This window comes from Somniosus microcephalus, chromosome 22 (genome assembly GCF_052327205.1).
Source record: "Somniosus microcephalus isolate GS21.2 chromosome 22, FLI_Smic_1.0, whole genome shotgun sequence".
Taxonomy (NCBI): domain Eukaryota; kingdom Metazoa; phylum Chordata; class Chondrichthyes; order Squaliformes; family Somniosidae; genus Somniosus; species Somniosus microcephalus.
In genome coordinates this window covers 48,321,149-48,341,198 of record NC_141008.1, presented here as the reverse complement: position 1 = coordinate 48,341,198, position 20,050 = coordinate 48,321,149, and the positions used below count along the sequence as shown (strand labels likewise).

Genomic DNA, 20,050 nt, shown 5'->3' with positions numbered 1-20,050 from the left:
TGGTAGAGAATTCCACAGGTTCACCACTCTCTGGGTGAAGAAATTCCTCCTCATCTCAGTCCTAAATGGCTTACCCCTTATCCTTAGACTGTGACCCCTGGTTCTGAACTCCCCGGCCATCGGGAACATCCTTCCTGCATCTAGTCCTGTTAGAATTTTATAAGTTTCAATGAGATCCCCTCTCATTCTTCTAAACTCTAGCGAATATAAGCCCAATCGACCCAATCTCTCCTCATACGTCATTCCTGCCATCCCAGGTATCAGCCTGGTGAATCTTCGCTTCACTCCCTCCATGGCAAGAACATCCTTCCTCAGATAAGGCGACCAAAAACTGCACACAATACTCAAGATGTGGTCTCACCAAGGCCCTGTACAACTGCAGCAAGACATCCTTGTTCCTGTACTCGAACCCTCTCGCTACGAAGGCCAACATACCAGTTGCCTTCTTAACCGCCTGCTGCACCTGCATGCTTACCTTCAGCGACTGGTGCACAAGGACGCCCAGGTCTCGTTGCACTTCCCCTTCTCCCAATCTATTGCCGTTCAGATAATAATCTGCCTTCCTGTTTTTGACACCAAAGTGGATAACCTTGCACTTATACACGTTATATTGCATCTGCCATGCTTCTGCCCAATCACCCAACCTGTCCAAATCATACTGGAGTTTCTCAGCATCCTCCTCACCGCACACACGCCCACCCAACTTTGTGTTGTCTGCAAACTTGGAGATATTACATCGAGTTCCCTCGTCCAGATCATTAATATATATTGTGAATAGCTGGGGTCCAAGGACCGATCCCTGCGGTACCCCCACTAGTCACTGCCTGCCACTCTGAAAAAGACCCGTTTATTCCAATTCTTTGCTTTCTGTCTGCCAACCAGTTCTCTATCCAAATCAATACCTTGCCCCAATCCCATGTGCCTTACTTTACACCTTAATCTCTTATGCGGGACCTTATCAAAAGCCTTTTGAAAGTCCAAATACACCACATCCACTGGTTCTCCCTTATCTATTTAATCAGTTACATCCTCAAAAAATTCCAGTAGATTAGTCAAGCACGATTTACCTTTTGTAAATCCATGTTGACTTTGTCCGATCCTGTCACTGTTTTCCAAGTGCTCTGCTATTACATCTTTTATAATGGACTCTAGCATTTTCCCCACTACCAATGTCAGGCTTACCGGTCTGTAATTCCCCGTTTTCTCTCTACCACCTTTTTTGAACAGTGGGGTAACATTAGCTACCCGCCAATCCATGGGTACTGTTCCAGAGTCTATCGAATTTTGGAAGATGACCAGCAATGCATCTACTATTTCTAGGGCCACTTCCTTAAGTACCCTAGGATGTAGATTATCAGGCCCTGGGGATTTATCAGCCTTCAATCCCATTAATTTCTCTAACACCATTTCCCTACAAATACTGATTTCTGTCAGTTCCTCCCTTTCATTAGACCCTATGTTCCCCGACATGTCTAGGAGTTTATTTGTGTCCTCCTTTGTGAAGACAGAACCAAAGTATGTATTTAATTGGTCTGCCATTTCTTTGTTCCCCATTATAAATTACCCTGATTCTGACTGCAAAGGACCTACACTTGACTTCACCAATCTTTTTCTCTTCACATATCTATAGAAGCTTTTACAGTCAGCTTTATGTTCCCTGAAAGCTTACTCTCATACTCTATTATCCCCCTCTTAATTAATCCTTTGTCCTCTTTTGTTGAATCCTAAACTGCTCCCAATCCTCAGGTTTGCTGCTTTTTCTGGCCAATTTATATGTCCTCTCCTTGGATCTTATGCTATCCCTAATTTCCCTTGTTAGCCATGGTTGAGTCACCTTTTTTTGTTTTATTTTTATGACAAACTGGGATGAACAAATTCTGCAGTTCATCCATGCGATCTTTGAATGTTTGCCATTGCCTATCCACCGTCAACCCTTTAAGTGACATTCCCCAATCAATCCTACCCAACTCGCGCCTCATACCATCGTAGCAACAGGAGGAGGCCATTCAGCCTCTCGAACCTGTTATACGGGAACAGGAGGAGGCCATTCAGCCCCTCGAGCCTGTTACACGGGAACAGGAGGCCATTCAGCCCCTCGAGCCTGTTACATGGGAACAGGAGGAGGCCATTCAGCCCCTCGAGCCTTTTACACAGGAACAGGAGGAGGCCACTCAGCCCCTCAAGCCTGTTCCACCATTCAATCAGATCATGGCTGATCTGTATCTTAACTCCATTTACCCGCCTTAGCTCCGTATCCCTCGATCCCCTGACCCAACAAAAATCTATCGATCTCAGTCTTGAAAGCTCCAATTGACCCCCAGCATCCAGTCTATTGGCGGAGAGAGTTCCAGATTTCCACCACCCTTTGAATGGAAAAGTGCTTCCTGACATCACCCCTGAACGGCCTGGCTCCACATGACTTTACTATGTTAAATGCGCTATACAAATGCCAGTTGTTGTTGATGTTCTTGATCCCCACCAGAGGAAATAGTTACTCCGCACCTACCCTATCGAACCTCCTTATCATTTTAAACAGCTCGATCAGATCACCCCTCAACCTTCACAGCTCAAAGGAAAGCGAGCCAAGTTTATGGATCAGCAATGAGGCCCAGTCATGCAGGACCTGCCCGCCCCACTGCGGGGGGTGGGGGAGGGGGAGGGAAAGAGAGTGTGGGTGGGGGCAGGGAGAGGGCCAATTACTAGCAATGAGGCCCAAATGCAGGAAGGGAAAGAGGTGAAAAGACGGACAATTAAAAGTTTATCTAACTACTCACCCCCCACCCCGCCCCCAACGGGTCATAGGGAGACAGAGACAGAGGGAGGGGGGGGAGACAGAGAGAGGGGGGGGGGGGAGACAGAGAGAGGGGGGGGGGAGACAGAGAGAGGGGGGGGGAGACAGAGAGGGGGGGGAGACAGAGAGAGGGGGGGAGACAGAGAGAGGGGGGGAGACAGAGAGAGGGGGGGAGACAGAGAGGGGGGAGACAGAGAGAGGGGGGGAGACAGAGAGAGGGGGGAGACAGAGAGAGGGGGGGAGAGAGAGAGAGGGGGGGGAGAGAGAGAGAGGGGGGGAGACAGAGAAAGGGGGGGAGACAGAGAAAGGGGGGGAGACAGAGAGAGGGGGGGAGACAGAGAGAGGGGGGGGAGACAGAGAGAGGGGGGGAGACAGAGAGAGGGGGGGAGACAGAGAGAGGGGGGGAGACAGAGAGAGGGGGGGGAGACAGAGAGAGGGGGGGAGACAGAGAGAGGGGGGGAGACAGAGAGAGGGGGGGGGAGACAGAGAGAGGGGGGGAGACAGAGAGAGGGGGGGAGACAGAGAGAGGGGGGGAGACAGAGAGAGGGGGGGGAGACAGAGAGAGGGGGGGAGACAGAGAGAGGGGGGGAGACAGAGAGAGGGGGGAGACAGAGAGAGGGGGGAGACAGAGAGAGGGGGGAGACAGAGAGAGGGGGGGAGACAGAGAGAGGGGGGGAGACAGAGAGAGGGGGGGAGACAGAGGGAGGGGGGAGACAGAGAGAGGGGGGGGAGACAGAGAGAGGGGGGGAGACAGAGAGGGGGGGAGACAGAGAGGGGGGGAGACAGAGAGTGGGGGGGAGACAGAGAGAGGGGGGGAGACAGAGAGAGGGGGGGAGACAGAGAGAGGGGGGGAGACAGAGAGAAAGACAGAGAGAGAAATGGGAGGCAACAACTTCTATTTATATTAGATGCAGAGAAAGGGACACACACCCCCACAGACCGAAATTCGTTACCTGAATAACGACTCCATCTTTGCACTGCTGCAGGATTCCCTGGCGCACAACCTCCGCTTTCAGCAGCACCTGTGGGACGAGCATCAGACACAATCAGAGCCTGCAAGGGTGGCCCTGAACGTGGGAGATCATTTAATCACACAGGAAGACAGACAGTTAGCATGTACTTGTTCAGAGCTCAATACACAGAACCCTGAGAGCCAACCTCATCAAAACGGAATATTATCTGTGCCCCCTCTTCTATCCAATGTGGTCAAGGGTGCACAGCACACTGTCCATAACTGGGCAATCTCATTCACAGAGCTTATCAGGAGGCAGGTGAGGGAAATGGCAAGTGTAGAGGGAGCTTTACTCTGTATCTAACCCATGCTGTACCTGCCCTGGGAGTGTTTGATGGGACAGTGTAGAGGGAGCTTTACTCTGTATCTAACCCGAGCTGTACCTGCCCTGGGAGTGTTTGATGGTGTTGTAGCTAATTTGGGGCTACGTGGACCAGGTGATATTCTAGGTCGACACGATCCCAACAGAAGCCTTTGGAGTCAAATAAAACTCTGACCACGAGTGAATGGCAAAGTAAAAGAATGCTTTATTGCAGAGCTCTGGGAGAAGCAGCTATACACCCGGTGTGCAATCGCCACACTTCTCATTTTACACACACAAAGCCCCTGCCTATATACAGGGGTCAAAACAAATTACCTCATATTACTAATCACCGCGATACCCCCGTGACATCTATAATGGTTACCTATTTTAAGCAAGCGATGGACCCTAGGTCTAAAACCTTTTTCGGGACCTTTAACCGCAGACAGGAGAAGCAGAAGTCCAACCTATTTTCCGTCGCAAGGTGACCACAATCGTTCAATAACAAAACTGCAGCTGGCATTATCTCATCCCAGCCTACGTGCGAGTTCAGGGGGCCCCTTTGTCAACCAGTTTAATGTCAAGTATCCCGACAGTCTTTGCAAAAGTCCTTAATACTGAAATTCTCCTCAACAATGGGACAGTGCAGAGGGGGCTTTACTCTGTATCTAACCCGTGCTGTACCTGCCCTGGGAGTGTTTGATGGGACAGTGTAGAGGGAGCTTTACTCTGTATCTAACCCGTGTTGTACCTGCCCTGGGAGTGTTTGATGGGACAGTGTAGAGGGAGCTTTACTCTGTATCTAACCCGTGCTGTACCTGCCCTGGGAGTGTTTGATGGGACAGTGCAGGGGGAGCTTCACTCTGTATCTAACCCGTGCTGTACCTGCCCTAGGAGTGTTTAATGGGACAGTGTAGAGGGAGCTTTACTCTGTATCTAACCCGTGCTGTACCTGCCCTGGGAGTGTTTGATGGGACAGTGTCGAGGGAGCTTTACTCTGTATCAAACCTGTGCTGTACCTGCCCTGGGAGTGTTTGATGGGACAGTGTAGAGGGAGCTTTACTCTGTATCTAACCCGTGCTGTACCTGCCCTGGGAGTGTTTGATGGGACAGTGTAGAGGGAGCTTTACTCTGTATCTAACCCGTGCTGTACCTGCCCTGGGAGTGTTTGATGGGACAGTGTAGAGGGAGCTTTACTCTGTATCTAACCTGTGCTGTACCTGCCCTGGGAGTGTTTGATGGGACAGTGTAGAGGGAGCTTTACTCTGTATCTAACCTGTGCTGTACCTGCCCTGGGAGTGTTTGATGGGACAGTGTAGAGGGAGCTTTACTCTGTATCTAACCTGTGCTGTACCTGCCCTGGGAGTGTTTGATGGGACAGTGTAGAGGGAGCTTTACTCTGTATCTAACCTGTGCTGTACCTGCCCTGGGAGTGTTTGATGGGACAGTGTAGAGGGAGCTTTACTCTGTATCTAACCTGTGCTGTACCTGCCCTGGGAGTGTTTGATGGGACAGTGTAGAGGGAGCTTTACTCTGTATCTAACCTGTGCTGTACCTGCCCTGGGAGTGTTTGATGGGACAGTGTAGAGGGAGCTTTACTCTGTATCTAACCTGTGCTGTACCTGCCCTGGGAGTGTTTGATGGGACAGTGTAGAGGGAGCTTTACTCTGTATCTAGCCCGTGCTGTACCTGCCCTAGGAGTGTTTAATGGGACAGTGTAGAGGGAGCTTTACTCTGTATCTAACCCGTGCTGTACCTGCCCTGGGAGTTTTTGATGGGACAGTGTAGGGGGAGCTTTACTCTGTATCTAACCTGTGCTGTACCTGCCCTGGGAGTTTTTGATGGGACAGTGTAGGGGGAGCTTTACTCTGTATCTAACCTGTGCTGTACCTGCCCTGGGAGTGTTTTGTCTGCACTTTTTATGTTTTTGTTAACCTGTGTCGCTGCTTACCTTTACAGCATAGATCTGTTCATTGGTCCTTTGACAGACTTTCAGAATTGGTCCGAAGGAGCCTTTTGCAATTAACTCGATGTCCTAAACAGGGAAAAGCAGAGGCAACATTCCATGATCAGGAGTAATTGGAGACATGAGGTGTGGTGAGTGTCGCGTGCTGGGGAGGATCTGGTGACTGTGGACGTCTGGGGAGGGGGGGGGGGGGGAATTGGGTCGCGCCCCCTTTGGGGCGCTAACTTCGCCGGGGCGCCCCCATGCTGGAAATTGAATGGTAGCGCCCCAAGCAGGAGGCGGGGCTCCTACTGGAAGCGCTCCCATTCGATATCACGGCGTTACGTGCAACGTTGGCACATAGCGTACTGCAGGCCTCCATCACCTGATTAAAGTGGAGGGGGCGAGTGCTGCGCGCACCGGGGCCCTGCTGGACCACCGGGGAGCAGGGTGCCGGCAAAAGAGCTCGGCACTCGAGAGGAGTGCCAGGCTGACCGATTGCGGCCGGCACCCCGCAGGAAGCCAGTGGGGGCAGGTGCTGGCACCTGCCCTTTAATTTGCGTCACCCTGACCCTGTTGGACACAACGTCCGATGGTAGGTCAGGGGGCGCGACCGAAGTTTGCGGCCGGGGCGCTGCGCACGCCAATGATGTCATCGCCGGAGACGCAGCGCCGTGGGGCTCTATGGGCTACCGCTGCCGCTAACCTGCTGAATTTCACGGGAGGCGTTAGCACAGGCTCGGGGAGCTAACGGGAGGGGCAAAGCAACCCAATTTTTCCCCTCTGGTTCCCAAAGCTCTCCAGCACTGGGGGTTTTCCTCGCCTCATGTCTGGGTCTGTTGTAGACTCACTGATAGAGATTGTTGACTAATCACAGCAATCAATCTCTATTATCGTCGGATCGCGCGACTACCTGATGGTAGAAGGTGAACTAGATAGGCCTGGGTCTGTTATCGTCTTGCAATTCCTACATTCCTAATCAAAGTATTTACAGCCCAGAAACAGGCCATTCGGTCCAACTGGTCCGTGCCGGTGTTTATGCTCCACACACTTTCACCATATCCTTCTATTCCTTTCTCCCTCTGGTGTTTATCCAGCTTCCCCTTAAATGTATCTATACTATTCACCTGAACCACTCCCTGTGGTAGCGAGTTCCACATTCTCACCACTCTGGGTAAAGAAGTTTCTCCTGAATTCCCCATTGGATTTATTAGTGACTATCTTATATTGATGGCCCCTAGTTCTGGTCTCCCCCACAAGTGGAAACATCTTCTCTACGTCGACCCTATCAAACCCTTTCATAATCTTAAAGACCTCGATCAGGTCACCCCTCAGCCTTCTCTTTTCTCGAGAAAACAGCCCCAGCCTGTTCAATCTTTCCTGATAAGTTATAACCTCTCAATTTTGGTATCATTCTATCAAATCTTTTTTGCACATTCTCCAGCACCTCTGTTGAAGTTGAGCAGCAATTGATAATCCACGAGTGTGAATGTTATCAAATATCGCTGGGTATTCTGCGGCGAGTGTCTCACCTCCTGACTCCCCAATGCCTTTCCACCATCTACGAGGCACAAATAAGGAGTGTGATGGAATACTCTCCACTTGCCTGGATGAGTGCAGCTCCAACACTCAAGAAGCTCAACACCATCCAGGACAAAGCAGCCCGCTTGATTGGCACCCCATCCACCACCTTAAACATTCACTCCCTCCACCACCGGCGTACCATGGCTGCAGTGTGTACCATCTACAAGTTGCACTGCAGCAACTCGCCATGGCTTCTTCGGCAGCACCTCCCAAACCCGCAACCTCTTCCACCTAGAACAAGGGCAGCAGGCGCATGGGAACACCACCACCTCCAAGTTCCCCTCCAAGTCACACACCATCCTGACTTAGAAGTATATCGCCGATCCTTCATCGTCGCTGGGTCAAAATCCTGGAACTCCCTCCCTAACAGCACTGTGGGAGCACCTTCACCACACGGACTGCAGCGGTTCAAGGCGGCTCACCACCACCTTCTCGAGGGCAATTAGGGATGGGCAATAAATGCTGGCCTTACCAGCGACGCTCCAGACAAATTTCACTCAGAATGGGCACTGGATGGCTAGTGCAAGGAAGGGGTAAAGATCACGGGGTTGCAGTGGGCCGGGGGGAGGCGGGGTGACTTTAACGAGCTTGTGGTAGAAATGTATTGCTGGGGCATTGAAAGTGTAACAACCAAACTCAGGAACACAAGAATATGCAGGGAGGGTCTGATAGGAATATTCAAAGTTCTTGGCCTCTGGCAGCTGTGGCTCAGTGGGTAACACACACTCTCGCCTCCGAGTCAGGAGGTCGCGGGTTCAAGTCCCACTCCAGAGACTTCAGGACATAATCCAGGCTGACACTATCGGTGCAGTGCTGAGGGAGTGCTGCACTGTCGGAGGGGCTGTCTTTCGGATGAGACGTTAAACCGAGGCCCCGTCTGCTCTCTCAGGTGGATGTAAAATATCCCACGGCCACTATTTTGAAGAAGAGCAGGGGAGTTCTCCCCGGTGTCCTGGACCAATATTTATCCCTCAATCAACATCACTTAAAACCCAGATGATCTGGTCATTTTCACATTGCTGTTTGTGGAAGCTTGCTGTGCGCAAATTGGCAGTCTCGTTTCCTACATTACGACAGTGACTACACTTCAAAAGTACTTCATTGGCTGTGAAACGCTTTGGGACGTCCTGAAGTTGTGAAAGACACTATATAAAGGCAAGTTCGCTCTTCAAATATCGCAACATTATTTCTACTGATCAGGGAATCGTTAGCAAGAGGACATAAACTCAGGGTCAGTACTGGAATCACAAGAGGAAGGAGAGAAGGATTTTTTTTAACAAGAGGTTACAGGAAACTCTCTTTTTACCGGCACTTAAATAACCAGAAATCTCTCTTAACCGGCAAAATTCAGGAGTAGGTTCAGGTAAGTTTTACTTTATATTAGTGGCCGTGTAACCGGGGTTCCTGGATCTGTGGCCGTGTACGGATATACAGGAAACTCTTTTTTATCCGGCACCGACGGGACCGGCGCGCTGCCGGTTGATCAAAAAGTCCGGATTACAGAGAGGTATACTTACCAAGGTACAAGAGCCCCGTACACGGCCACAGATCCAGGCGTCCCTGTTGCATGGCAACAGGTGCAGGAACCCCGGTTACACGGCCACTAATATGAAGTAAAACTTACCTGAACCTACTCCTGAATTTTGCCGGTTAAGAGAGATTTCTGGTTATTTAGGTGCCGGTAAAGAGAGAGTTTCCTGTAGATTACATCAATAGAGGTGATTACTGAAGCTAAGGTAAACTGAACATTGAAGAAAGAATTAGATAAACACACAAAGAAAACTATTAAAAGTCTATGAGGAAAGAGCAAAATAACAGGATCAGTGTAGATAATTTCAACAAGGAACACCATGGTCAAATGGCCTCCTTAGAATCTTATAGCACAGGAGTAGGCCAGTCAGCCCATCCTGCCTGTGCTGTCTGAGTTTTTTAAATATAAAGCTGGTTGGAAGAAGTGTGGTTAAGAGCTGCAATAAATTTGTCTCTCTAGCGACAGACAGAAAATGGACACACACGCACAAACCAGTTTTAATAAACAGCTCGCAAATATCCTGCGGCACTGCCCACGGAGAGATGGAGGGGGTTACAGGAGTGACAGATACTGCGTTACAGGAAGTAAACATGCGCGCCATCCGCAAGACTTTTTGTACTTTACAGACAATTGCCGACAGTCAATTGATGAATTTAAAGGATTTTTGGTACCCAAGATTGCGACAGAGCAGGGAGACAGACTTCAGAAACTCACACCACAGAGCCACCTAGTGGCTGGAGATTGCAACTACAGTGTGACCGTTTACATAGAAAAATTAAATGGTAAATGTTGACATCGGAATTTACAATGATAAATGACTGTGAAATGTGACCAAAAACGATGACAAAAGGAATTTTGGCCCGGCATTTTTGTTTTAATACGTATATACAGATAAGACAGGAAGATGTACGGAGATAGAGGGTTTTTTTCCCCTCAAAATGACAAGACTTTGATCAACGCAATCCCATATTGTTATAAAACTCTAACAGAAGTGGAGCGGGAAGGTTAACACCGTCACTCCAGGTACCTGGAACTCCAGATCCACGTGCTGCGATCGGTAGGGGAACACGGGGAAGAACAGGGAGATAAATCGGGGGAATGGCCACCCCGTGCTCCCAGCATCGCTGCATTCGCCTCGCTCCTCAGAGAGCCGCCGCTGTTTCCCAGCGTTGCTCCGGGCTGTTTGGATCGTCTCCATGGTGTACCAGCCGGACAGGGAGCCTCGCGCTTTGGACAAGACGCTCTTCCATTTAGAGACGGGCGCCCACCTTCCGGTGGGGTTACCTCCCTGCAACAGGAACAGGAGAGAAACAGGTAAAGGCAGTCAGGCAGGAACCAGCACTGCAGGCTGTGGCAAGATCACCCGCCAACTGCACCCTGGCTTCCGGAGCAAGGCTTTGCAGCAGCTCAATAAAGGCAGCAGGTGGACTTCATCCTGGGGGATTGGGGTGGGCAGTGGGAGCAGGGGCGGGGCTTGGGGAGGGGCCAGTGTCAGGGGCGGGGCTAATTGGAGGTGGGACCAGTATCGTGGGCGGAGCGCAGGGAAGGGGTGGGACTAAGTGAGGAGGCGGAGCCAGTGTCAGGGGCGGGGCTAAGTGAGGAGGCGAGGCCAAAGTCAGTGGCAGGGCTACGTGAGGGGGCGGGGCTCGGTGGGAGTGACGGGGCCAGAGTCAGGGGGCGGGGAAAGTGTCAGGGCTCAGTGGGAGGGACGGGGGCCAGTGTCAGGGGGCAGGGCTCAGTGGGAGGGGCGGGGCCAGTGTCAGGGGGCGGGGCCGCCTTTACCCGGTTCCCGGGCGGCTCTCTCGCCGCCGGCGCTAATTGCGCGCCTCGCCCAGGCCCCGGCTCCGGCCCTCGCCGCTTACACGGACTGCGCTCCGCTCATTGCCCATGGCCGCGGCTCCTCAGGCCGACCCGCGTTCACATCCCGACTGCCCGCTCACAGTGCAGCACCCTGGGATACTGGAGGACCCGCCAGCAGCACCCTGGGATACTGGAGGACCCGCCCGCCCACGGCACCCTGGGATACTGGAGGATCCGCACCGACTCCTCCCCAGTGCTGGGGTTTGACCGTTATTTTGCTTTCCCAACGAACAGCTCAGCGCTCCCTCAGTACCGCCCCTCCGACAGTGCGGCGCTCCCTCAGTATCGCCCCTCCGACAGCGCGGCGCTCCCTCAGTACTGCCCCTCCGACAGCGCGGCGCTCCCTCAGTACTGCCCCTCCGACAGCGCGGCGCTCCCTCAGTACTGCCCCTCCGACAGTGCGGCGCTCCCTCAGTACTGCCCCTCCGACAGCGCGGCGCTCCCTCAGTACAGCCCCTCCGACAGCGCGGCGCTCCCTCAGTACTGCCCCTCCGACAGCGCGGTGCTCCCTCAGTACTGCCCCTCCGACAGTGCGGCGCTCCCTCAGTACCGCCCCTCCGACAGCGCAGTGCTCCCTCAGTACTGCCCCTCCAACAGCGCGGTGCTCCCTCAGTACTGCCCCTCCGACAGTGCGGCGCTCCCTCAGTACCGCACTGGGAGTGTCGGCCTGGATTATGTGAAATGAAAGGTGGCATGACTGGCTGACCGGATACCGTGGAGACAAGAGAGAAACGGTCAAGAGAAAAAAATAGAAGTAATGCGCTTCAGTAATTAGACTGAAATCAATTTGTTTTCTTTTCCAGCATTTTCTTAATTTCTACATTGAAATCTCCACCATTGCTTCTCCTGATGTCTCCCTGCTTGATGTTGGTCACTATTTTCACGTAACCAAGTAGCTTGGTATCATCAGCAAACTCCGAGTTTGATATTGAGTCTCCTCCTTCAAGATTGCAAATGTTACACTCCTGTTTAAAAACAAATGGAGGGAGATAAACCTGGAAAATTATAAGAAACTGGGACATGTAGTAAACAATGAGGAGGACAGTAACAGACTTCAGGAGGACATCGACAAACTGGTGAAATGGGCAGACAGATGCCAGATGAAATTCAGCGCAGAGAGGTCTTAGTTGATTCATTTTGATTGGAAGAATGAGGAGAGGCAATATAAACTAAATGGTACAATTTTAAAGGGGGTGCAGAGACCTGGAGGTGAATGTACACAAATCTTTCAAGGTGGCAGGACAAGTGGAGAAGGCTGTTAAAAATCACATGGGATCCTTGGTTTTATTAATAGAGGAACAGAGTACAAAAGCAGGAAGTTATGCTAAACCTTTATAAAACACTGGTTCGGCCCCAGCTGGAGTATTGTGTCCAATTCTGGGCAGCACACGATAGGAAGGATGTCATGACCTTGGAGAGGGTGACTTACTAGAATTGTACCAGGGATGAGGGACTTTAATTATGTGGAGATGCTGGGGTTGTTCTCCTTGGAGCAGAGAAGGTTAAATTTAATGGAGGTGTTCAAAATCATGAGAGGTTTTGATCGAGTAAATAAGGAGAAACTGTTTCCAGTGGCAGGAGGGTCGGTAACCAGAGGACACAGATTTAAGATGATTGGCAAAAGAACGAGAGCCAACAAGAGGAAAATCTTTTCTACACAGCGAGTGGTTGTGATCTGGAATGCGCTGCCTGAAAGGGCGGTGGAAGCAGATTCAACAGTAACTTTCAAAAGGGGAACTGTATAAATATTTGAAGAGAAAAAATTTGCAGGTCTCTGGGGTAAAGAGCAGGGGGGAAGCGGAACTAATTTGAGAGCTCTTTCAAAGAGCCGGCACAGACACAATGGGCCGAATGGCCTCCTGTGCTGTATCATTCTATGATTCAATGACGTCCTTCTGTTCGAGGATGAGTTTTATTTATGATTAAATGTTCTATCTCATCCTCAAAATCAATAAGTTTCTTGAAGCGTTGAGGTCAAGCCTTCATATGTTTATTTATGCATACAGTGCAACCACATCTGATGGTTGGGGACGTGTTACAGCTCCAAGCTCAGCGTACAGGTCAATCTAACCTTTTTACGAATTCTTTATCCTGATTACAAACTGCCCTGTTTTATACATAATTCTCATCCCGGTTATGTGATAATACACATGTTTCTGCATTATGACGCAGACACTCACTGGCATACGGGATAGAGTCATATAGCACAGAAAGAGGCCCTTCGGCCCATCGTGGCCGCGCCGGCCATCAAGCCCTGTCTATTCTAATCCCATTTTCCAGCACTTGGTCCGTAGCCTTGTATGCTGTGGCGTTTCAAGTGCTCATCTAAATGCTTGAATGTTGTGAGGGTTCCTGCCTCTACCACCCTTTCAGGCAGTGAGTTCCAGATTCCAACCACCCTCTGGGTGAAAAAGTTTTTCCTCAAATCCCCATTAAACCTCCTGCCCCTTACCTTGAAACAATGCCCCCTGGTTATTGACCCCTTCCACAGACACTGACTCTCACTGGGGTACAGTTTCCACACACACTGACTCTCACTGGGGTACGGGTTCCACAGACACTGACTCTCACTGGGGTACGGGTTCCACAGACACTGACTCTCACTGGGGTACAAGTTCCACAGACATTGATTCTCACTGCGGTACGGGTTCCACAGACATTGATTCTCACTGCGGTACGGGTTCCACAGACACTGACTCTCACTGGGGTACGGGTTCCACAGACACTGACTCTCACTGGGGTACGGGTTCCACAGACATTGATTCTCACTGGGGTACGGGTTCCACACACACTGACTCTCACTCGGGTACGGGTTCCACAGACACTGACTCTCACTGGGGTACGGGTTCCACAGACATTGATTCTCACTGGGGTACGGGTTCCACACACACTGACTCTCACTGGGGTACGGGTTCCGCACACACTGACTCTCACTGGGGTACGGGTTCCGCACACACTGACTCTCACTGGGGTACGGGTTCCACAGACACTGACTCTCACTAGGGTACGGATATTCCTCTGGAATACTGAGCTGATGGAAGTTAATCTAAACAGGGGACAATGTTCATGGAATCTAGGAGTCATACAGTCATACAGCACAGAAAGAGGCCCTTCGGCCCATCGTGTCTGTGCCGGTCATCAAGCCCTGTCTATTCTAATCCTATTTTCCAGCACTTGGTCCGTAGCCTTGTATGCTATGGCGTTTCAAGTGCTCATCTAAATGCTTCTTGAATGTTGTGAGGGTTCGTGCCTCTACCACCCTTTCAGGCAGTGAGTTCCAGATTCCAGGCAGTGAGTTCCAGATTCCAACCACCTTCTGGGTGAAAACGTTTTTCCTCAAATCCCCTCTGAACCTCCTGCCCCTTACCTTGAAACTATGCCCCCTGGTTATTGACCCCGCTACTAAGGGGAAAAGTTCCTTTCTATCTACCCTATCTATGCCCCTCATAATTTTGTACACCTCAATCAGGTCCCCCCTCAGCCTTCTCTGCTCTAAGGAAAACAACCCCAGCCTGTCCAGTCTCTCTTCATAGCTGAAGCGCTCCAGCCCAGGTAACATCCTGGTGAATCTCCTCTGCACCCTCTCCAAAGCAATCACATCCTTCCTATAGTGTGACAACCAGAACTGCACACAGTATCCCAGCTGTGGCCTAACTAGCGTTTTGTACAGCTCCATCATAACCTCCCTGTTCTTATATTCTATGCCTCGGTTAATGAAGGCAAGTATCCCATATGCCTTTTTAACTACCTTATCTACCTGTCCTGCTGCCTTCAGGGATCTATGTACATGCACACCAAGGTCCCTCTGATCCTCTGTCCTTCCTAGGATCCTACCATTCATTGTGTATTCCCTTGCCTTGTTGGTCCTCACAAAATGCATCACCTCACACTTTTCAGGGTTAAATTCCATTTGCCACTGTTCTGCCCATCTAACCAACCCATCTATATTGTCCTGTAGCCTGAGGCTTCCCTCCTCACTATTTACCACTCCACCAATTTTCGTGTCTTCTGCGAACTTACTGATCATACCTCCTACATTCATATCTAAATCATTAATGTACACTACAAACAGCAAAGGACCCAGCACCGATCCCTACGGTACACCACTGGACACAGGCTTCCAGTCACAAAAACAACCTTTGACCATCACCCTCTGCCTCCTGCCGCTAAGCCAATTTTGGATCCAATGTGCCAAATTGCCCTGGATCCCATGGGCTGTTACCTTCTTGACCAGCCTCCCATGTGGGACTTTGTCAAAAGCCTTACTGAAGTCCATGTAGACTACATCAACTGCACTACCCTCATCCACACACCTAGTCACCCCCTTGAAAAATTCAATCAAATTGGTTAGACATGATCTCCCCCTGACAAAGCCATGCTGACTATCCTTGATTAATCCTTGCCTCTCCAAGTGGAGACTAATTCTGTCTCTCAGAATTTTTTCCAATAATTTCCCTACAACTGATGTTAGGCTCACTGGCCTGTAATTCCCTGGTTTATCTCTACTACCCTTCTTGAATAACGGTACTACGTTAGCTGTCCTCCAGTCCTCTGGCACCTCCCCTGTGGCCAGAGAGGATCTGAAAATGTGTGTCAGAGCCCCTGCAATCTCCTCATGTGGATCTATGTACACGTGGACATGTGTTCATGATATTGATAAAGGGTAATAGCGAGAATATGTCTTGCAAAGTTAGGAAATCAGAAACAAATTCCTTTACTCCACTCTTTCCCATAGCCCTGTATCAATCCCAAAATAATCCCACTGCCACGCTCCCTCCCCATAGCCCTGTATCAATCCCAAACTAACCCCATTTTCCCACTCTCTCCTCCTAGCCCTTTATCAATCCCAAACTAATCCCATTGCCCCACGCTCTCCCCATAGCCCTGTATCAATCCCAATCGAATCCTACTGCCCCGCTCTCTCCCCATAGCCCTGTATCAATCCCAAAATAATCCCATTGCCCCACTCTCTCCCCATGGCCCTGTATCAATCCCAAACTAATCCCACTGCCCACTCTCTCCCCATAGCCCTGTATCAATCCCAAACTAATCCCACTGACCCTTCTCTCCCCATAGCCCTGTATCAATCCCAAACTAATCCCATTGCCCAGCGCTCTCCCCATAGCCCTGTATCAATCCCAAACTAATCCCACTGTCCTGCTCTCTCCCCATAGCCCTGTATCAATCCCAAACTAATCCCACTGCCCCACTCTCTCCCCATAACCCTGCATCATTCCCAAACTAATCCCACTGCCCCACTCTCTCCCCATAGTCCTCTAGTTTCCTACATTACAACAGTGACTACACTTCAAAAGTCTTCTTCTTAGGCAGTCCCTCGGAACCGAGGATGACTTGCTTCCACACTAAAAATTAGTTTGCAGGTGACTGATGAGTCCAATGTGGGACCTACAGTCTCTGTCACAGGTGGGGCAGACGGTGGTTGAAGGGGCGGGTGGGTGGGGTGCTTGGGTTGACGTGCGCTCCTTCCACTGTTTGCGCTTGGCTTCCGCTTGCTCCTGGCGAATATGCTCGAGGTGTTTGGCGCCTTCCCGGATGCTTCTCCTCCACTTTGTGTGGTCTTGGGCCAGGGATTCCCAGGTGTCAGTGGGGGATGTTACACTTTTTCAAGGAGGCTTTGAGGATGTCCTTGAAGCGTTTCCTCTGCCCACCTGGGGCTCTCTTGCCGTGCCGGAGCTCTGAGTAGAGCGCATGTTTTGGGAGTCTCGTATCGGGCATGCGAACAATGTGACCCATCCATCGGAGCTGATTGAGCGTGGTCAAAGCTTCGATGCTGAGGATGTTGGCCTGAGCGAGAACACTGACGTTGGTGCGTCTATCCTGCCAATGGTTTGGCAGGATCTTGCAGAGGCAGAATTGCTTTGAGGTGCCTGCTGTACATGGTCCATGTTTCTGAAGCATACAGGAGGGCAGGTATCACTACTGCTCTGTAGACCATGAGCTTGGTGCTGGGTTTGAGGTTCTGGTCTTCAAACACTCTTCCTCAGGCGACCGAAGGCTGCACTGGCACACTGAAGGCGGTGTTGGACTTCGTCATCGATGTCTGCCCTTGTTGACAGTAGGCTCCCGAGGTATGGAAAGTGGTCCACGTTGTCCAAGGCCTTGTCATGGAGTTTGATAATCGGGGGGCAGTACTATGTGGCGGGGGCAGGTTGGTAGAGGACCTTTGTCTTACGGATGTTTAGTGTAAGGCCCATGCTCCCGTATGCTTTGATGAAGGTGTTGACGATGGTTTGGAGTTCGGCCTCAGAGTGTGTGCAGACACAAGCGTCGTCTGCATACTGTAATTCGATGACAGAGGATGGGACGACCTTGGATCTGGACTGGAGGCGACAGAGGTTGAACAGTTTCCCGTTTGTTCTGTAGATTAACTCCACTCCAGCGGGGAGCTCGCTGAGGTTGAGATGGAGCATTGCAGCCAGGAAGATCGAGAACAGCATTGGTGCGATGACACAGCCTTGTTTGACCCCGGTCCGTACTGGGTCTGTGGTGGATCCGTTGGTCAGGATCACAGCTTGCATGTCATCGTGAAGCAGGCGGAGGATGGAGACAAACGTTAGAGTGCAGCCGAATTTGAGGAGGACACTCCATAATCCCTCATGGTTGACGGTGTCAAAGGCCTTTGCGAGGTCAAAGAAGGCCATGTACAACGGTTGGTGCTGTTCCCTGCATTTCTCTTGTAGTTGACGCGCGGTGAAGATCATGTCCATTGTGCCCTTTAGTGGGCGGAATCCGCATTGCAACTCTGGGAGGAGCTCTTCAGCCACTGGGAGAAGGCAATTGAGGAGGATTCTTGCGATGACTTTCACTGTGACAGACAGCAGGGAGACTCCTCTGTAATTACCGCAATCGGACTTGTCACCTTTCTTGAAGATGGTCACAATTACGGCGTCTCTGAGATCCCCTGGCATGCTCTCCTCCTTCCAAATAAGAGAAATGAGTTCATGTATTCGCACCAATAGTGCTCCTCCGCCATGTTTTAGCGCCTTGGCGGAGATTCCATCTGCTCCTGAGGCCTTGTTGTTCTTCAGTTGTCGGATGGCCTTTTCAACCTCATGCCGGGCTGGGGTTGTGCTGAAATGGTGGCGGGTAGCATGCTGCGGGATGGAGTTAAGGACACTCGTGTCGAAGACAGAGTCTTGGTTAAGGAGATTGTAATGAAATCTGTTTGTCTTGATCCTGTATTCGTTTTGCACTCATGTATATTACCCTCCCCCACTGTGTATTGTTTCACTTCCTCTTTCCCGACTAACCTGGGAGGTTCCAGGTCTTGGCTCTTGGCTCCGCCCCGACTTCTCTTACATAAAGATCCCAGGATCTGTATGACTCATTCCTGTGAACCAGTCGGCGTGTTGAGATGTTAGCTCTGATCTTAGTGATTAAAAGCCAACTTGTTTAAGTCTATAACTTCTAGTTTTGTGGTTATTGAAGGCCCATCAATTTTAATCACTAAAGAATACTAAGATGGATCGACTCCTAAAACCAGAGCGTCTGGACTTGGATCCACATTCTGCTGAAGCATCAAATCAATTTGGACACTGGCTCAAATGCTTCGAACTCTTCGCGGGGGCCTCATCCGCTAGCGAGGTAGATAAACTGAGTCTACTGACGACTCGCGTAAGTCATCGGATTTATTCGTTCATCCGGGACGCCACCTCTTACATGGAGGCCATCACTATCCTGAAGGCCCAATACCAGAGGCCGGTAAACGAAGTGTACGCCAGACATCTGCTGGCTACACGCAGGCAGTGACCAGAGGAATCAATGGACGATTTCCTACAGGGCCTAAAGGACCTGGTCCGGGACTGTAACTGCAAGGCCGTGACGGCCAACGCGTACTCTGATGAATTGGTCCGCGATTCCTTCATCACGGGCCTCAAATCGAATTATATCCGGCAGAGACTGCTGGAGAAGGAGGTTCTGGACTTAAAAAAGGCAGTGGCCACTGCGCGATCACTGGACGTGGCCCAGAGAAACTCTGACTCTTATTCTTCCGGCCATGCAGCCCTCACCGCCTCGTGCGCGCCGAGGGGGCCGCCATCTTGGAATCAGCCATCTTCCCCATCCAGGTCTCAGACCAGCTCTACGCCGCCGGAGTCCCCACACAGAAGTTCACCCAGGAGTCCTACTACAGCGGCAATGTCTCGAGGCCCGAAATGCTACTTCTGCGGCCAGGCCAAGCACCCCAGACAACGATGCCCAGCGAAGGACGCTACATGCTTCAAATGTAAGAAAAAGGGGCATTTTAGCAAAGTCTGCAGGGGGAATCCGATTTCCAACTCTGTCACCGCCTCGTGCGTGCTGTGCGGGCCGCCATCTTGGGATCCACCATCTTTTCCCGACTCAACGGCCGCCCAGGGCCCAACAGTGGCTTCGATCACGGTGGATCAATCCAGGCCACACCCGTTGACAAAATCCATGATGGATATACAGGTAAACGGGAATTTAACGAAATGTTTAATTGACTGTGGGAGTACCGAAAGTTTTATCCACCCTAGCCTGGTACGGCGGCACTCATTAACGGTAACCCCTACACGGAGCAGAATTGCTATGGCTGCTAAGCCCCACACTTCGGACATTTTGGGCTACTGTGTGGTAACACTGACTGTAAAAGGCACGGACTACAAGGATTTTAAACTCCTCGTGATGCCAGAACTCTGTGTTAATGTAATCTTGGGCCTGGACTTCCAGTGCCACCACTAAAGTGTCACGCTAGCATATGGCGGGTCCCAGCCGCCACTCACAGTCTGTGGCTTATCAACCTTAAAAATCAGCCCGCCCTCTTTATTCGCTAATCTCGCTCCGAACTGTAGGCCCATAGCGACCAAAAGTAGACGGTACAGTCTGGAAGACAGACACTTTATCAAGGCGGAAGTGGACAGACTCCTGCGGGAAGGCATTATTGAATGCAGTACCAGCCCATGGCGTGCCCAAGTAGTCATAGTTAAAAATAGCGAAAAGAAACGGATGGTAATTGACTACAGCCAGACTGTTAATATTTATACCCA

The 20,050-nt window shown here is 50.9% G+C and overlaps 1 protein-coding gene across 1 annotated transcript in view; it reads right to left on the bottom strand.

The window, feature by feature from the left end:
• LOC147102276 (ribosomal protein S6 kinase-related protein-like) overlaps positions 1-11,159 on the bottom strand; it is a 22,404-nt gene extending 11,245 nt beyond the window's left edge. Inside the window, exons 1-4 of the mRNA XM_085965109.1 lie at positions 11,027-11,159; positions 10,192-10,452; positions 6,056-6,139; positions 3,732-3,813 (exon numbers count right to left, since the gene is read on the bottom strand). Coding sequence (XP_085821235.1) covers positions 3,732-3,813; positions 6,056-6,139; positions 10,192-10,452; positions 11,027-11,053 — 454 coding nt within the window. The 5' untranslated portion in view covers positions 11,054-11,159. The remainder of the gene's footprint in view (positions 1-3,731; positions 3,814-6,055; positions 6,140-10,191; positions 10,453-11,026) is intronic.
• Between the last annotated feature and the right edge of the window lie 8,891 nt (positions 11,160-20,050).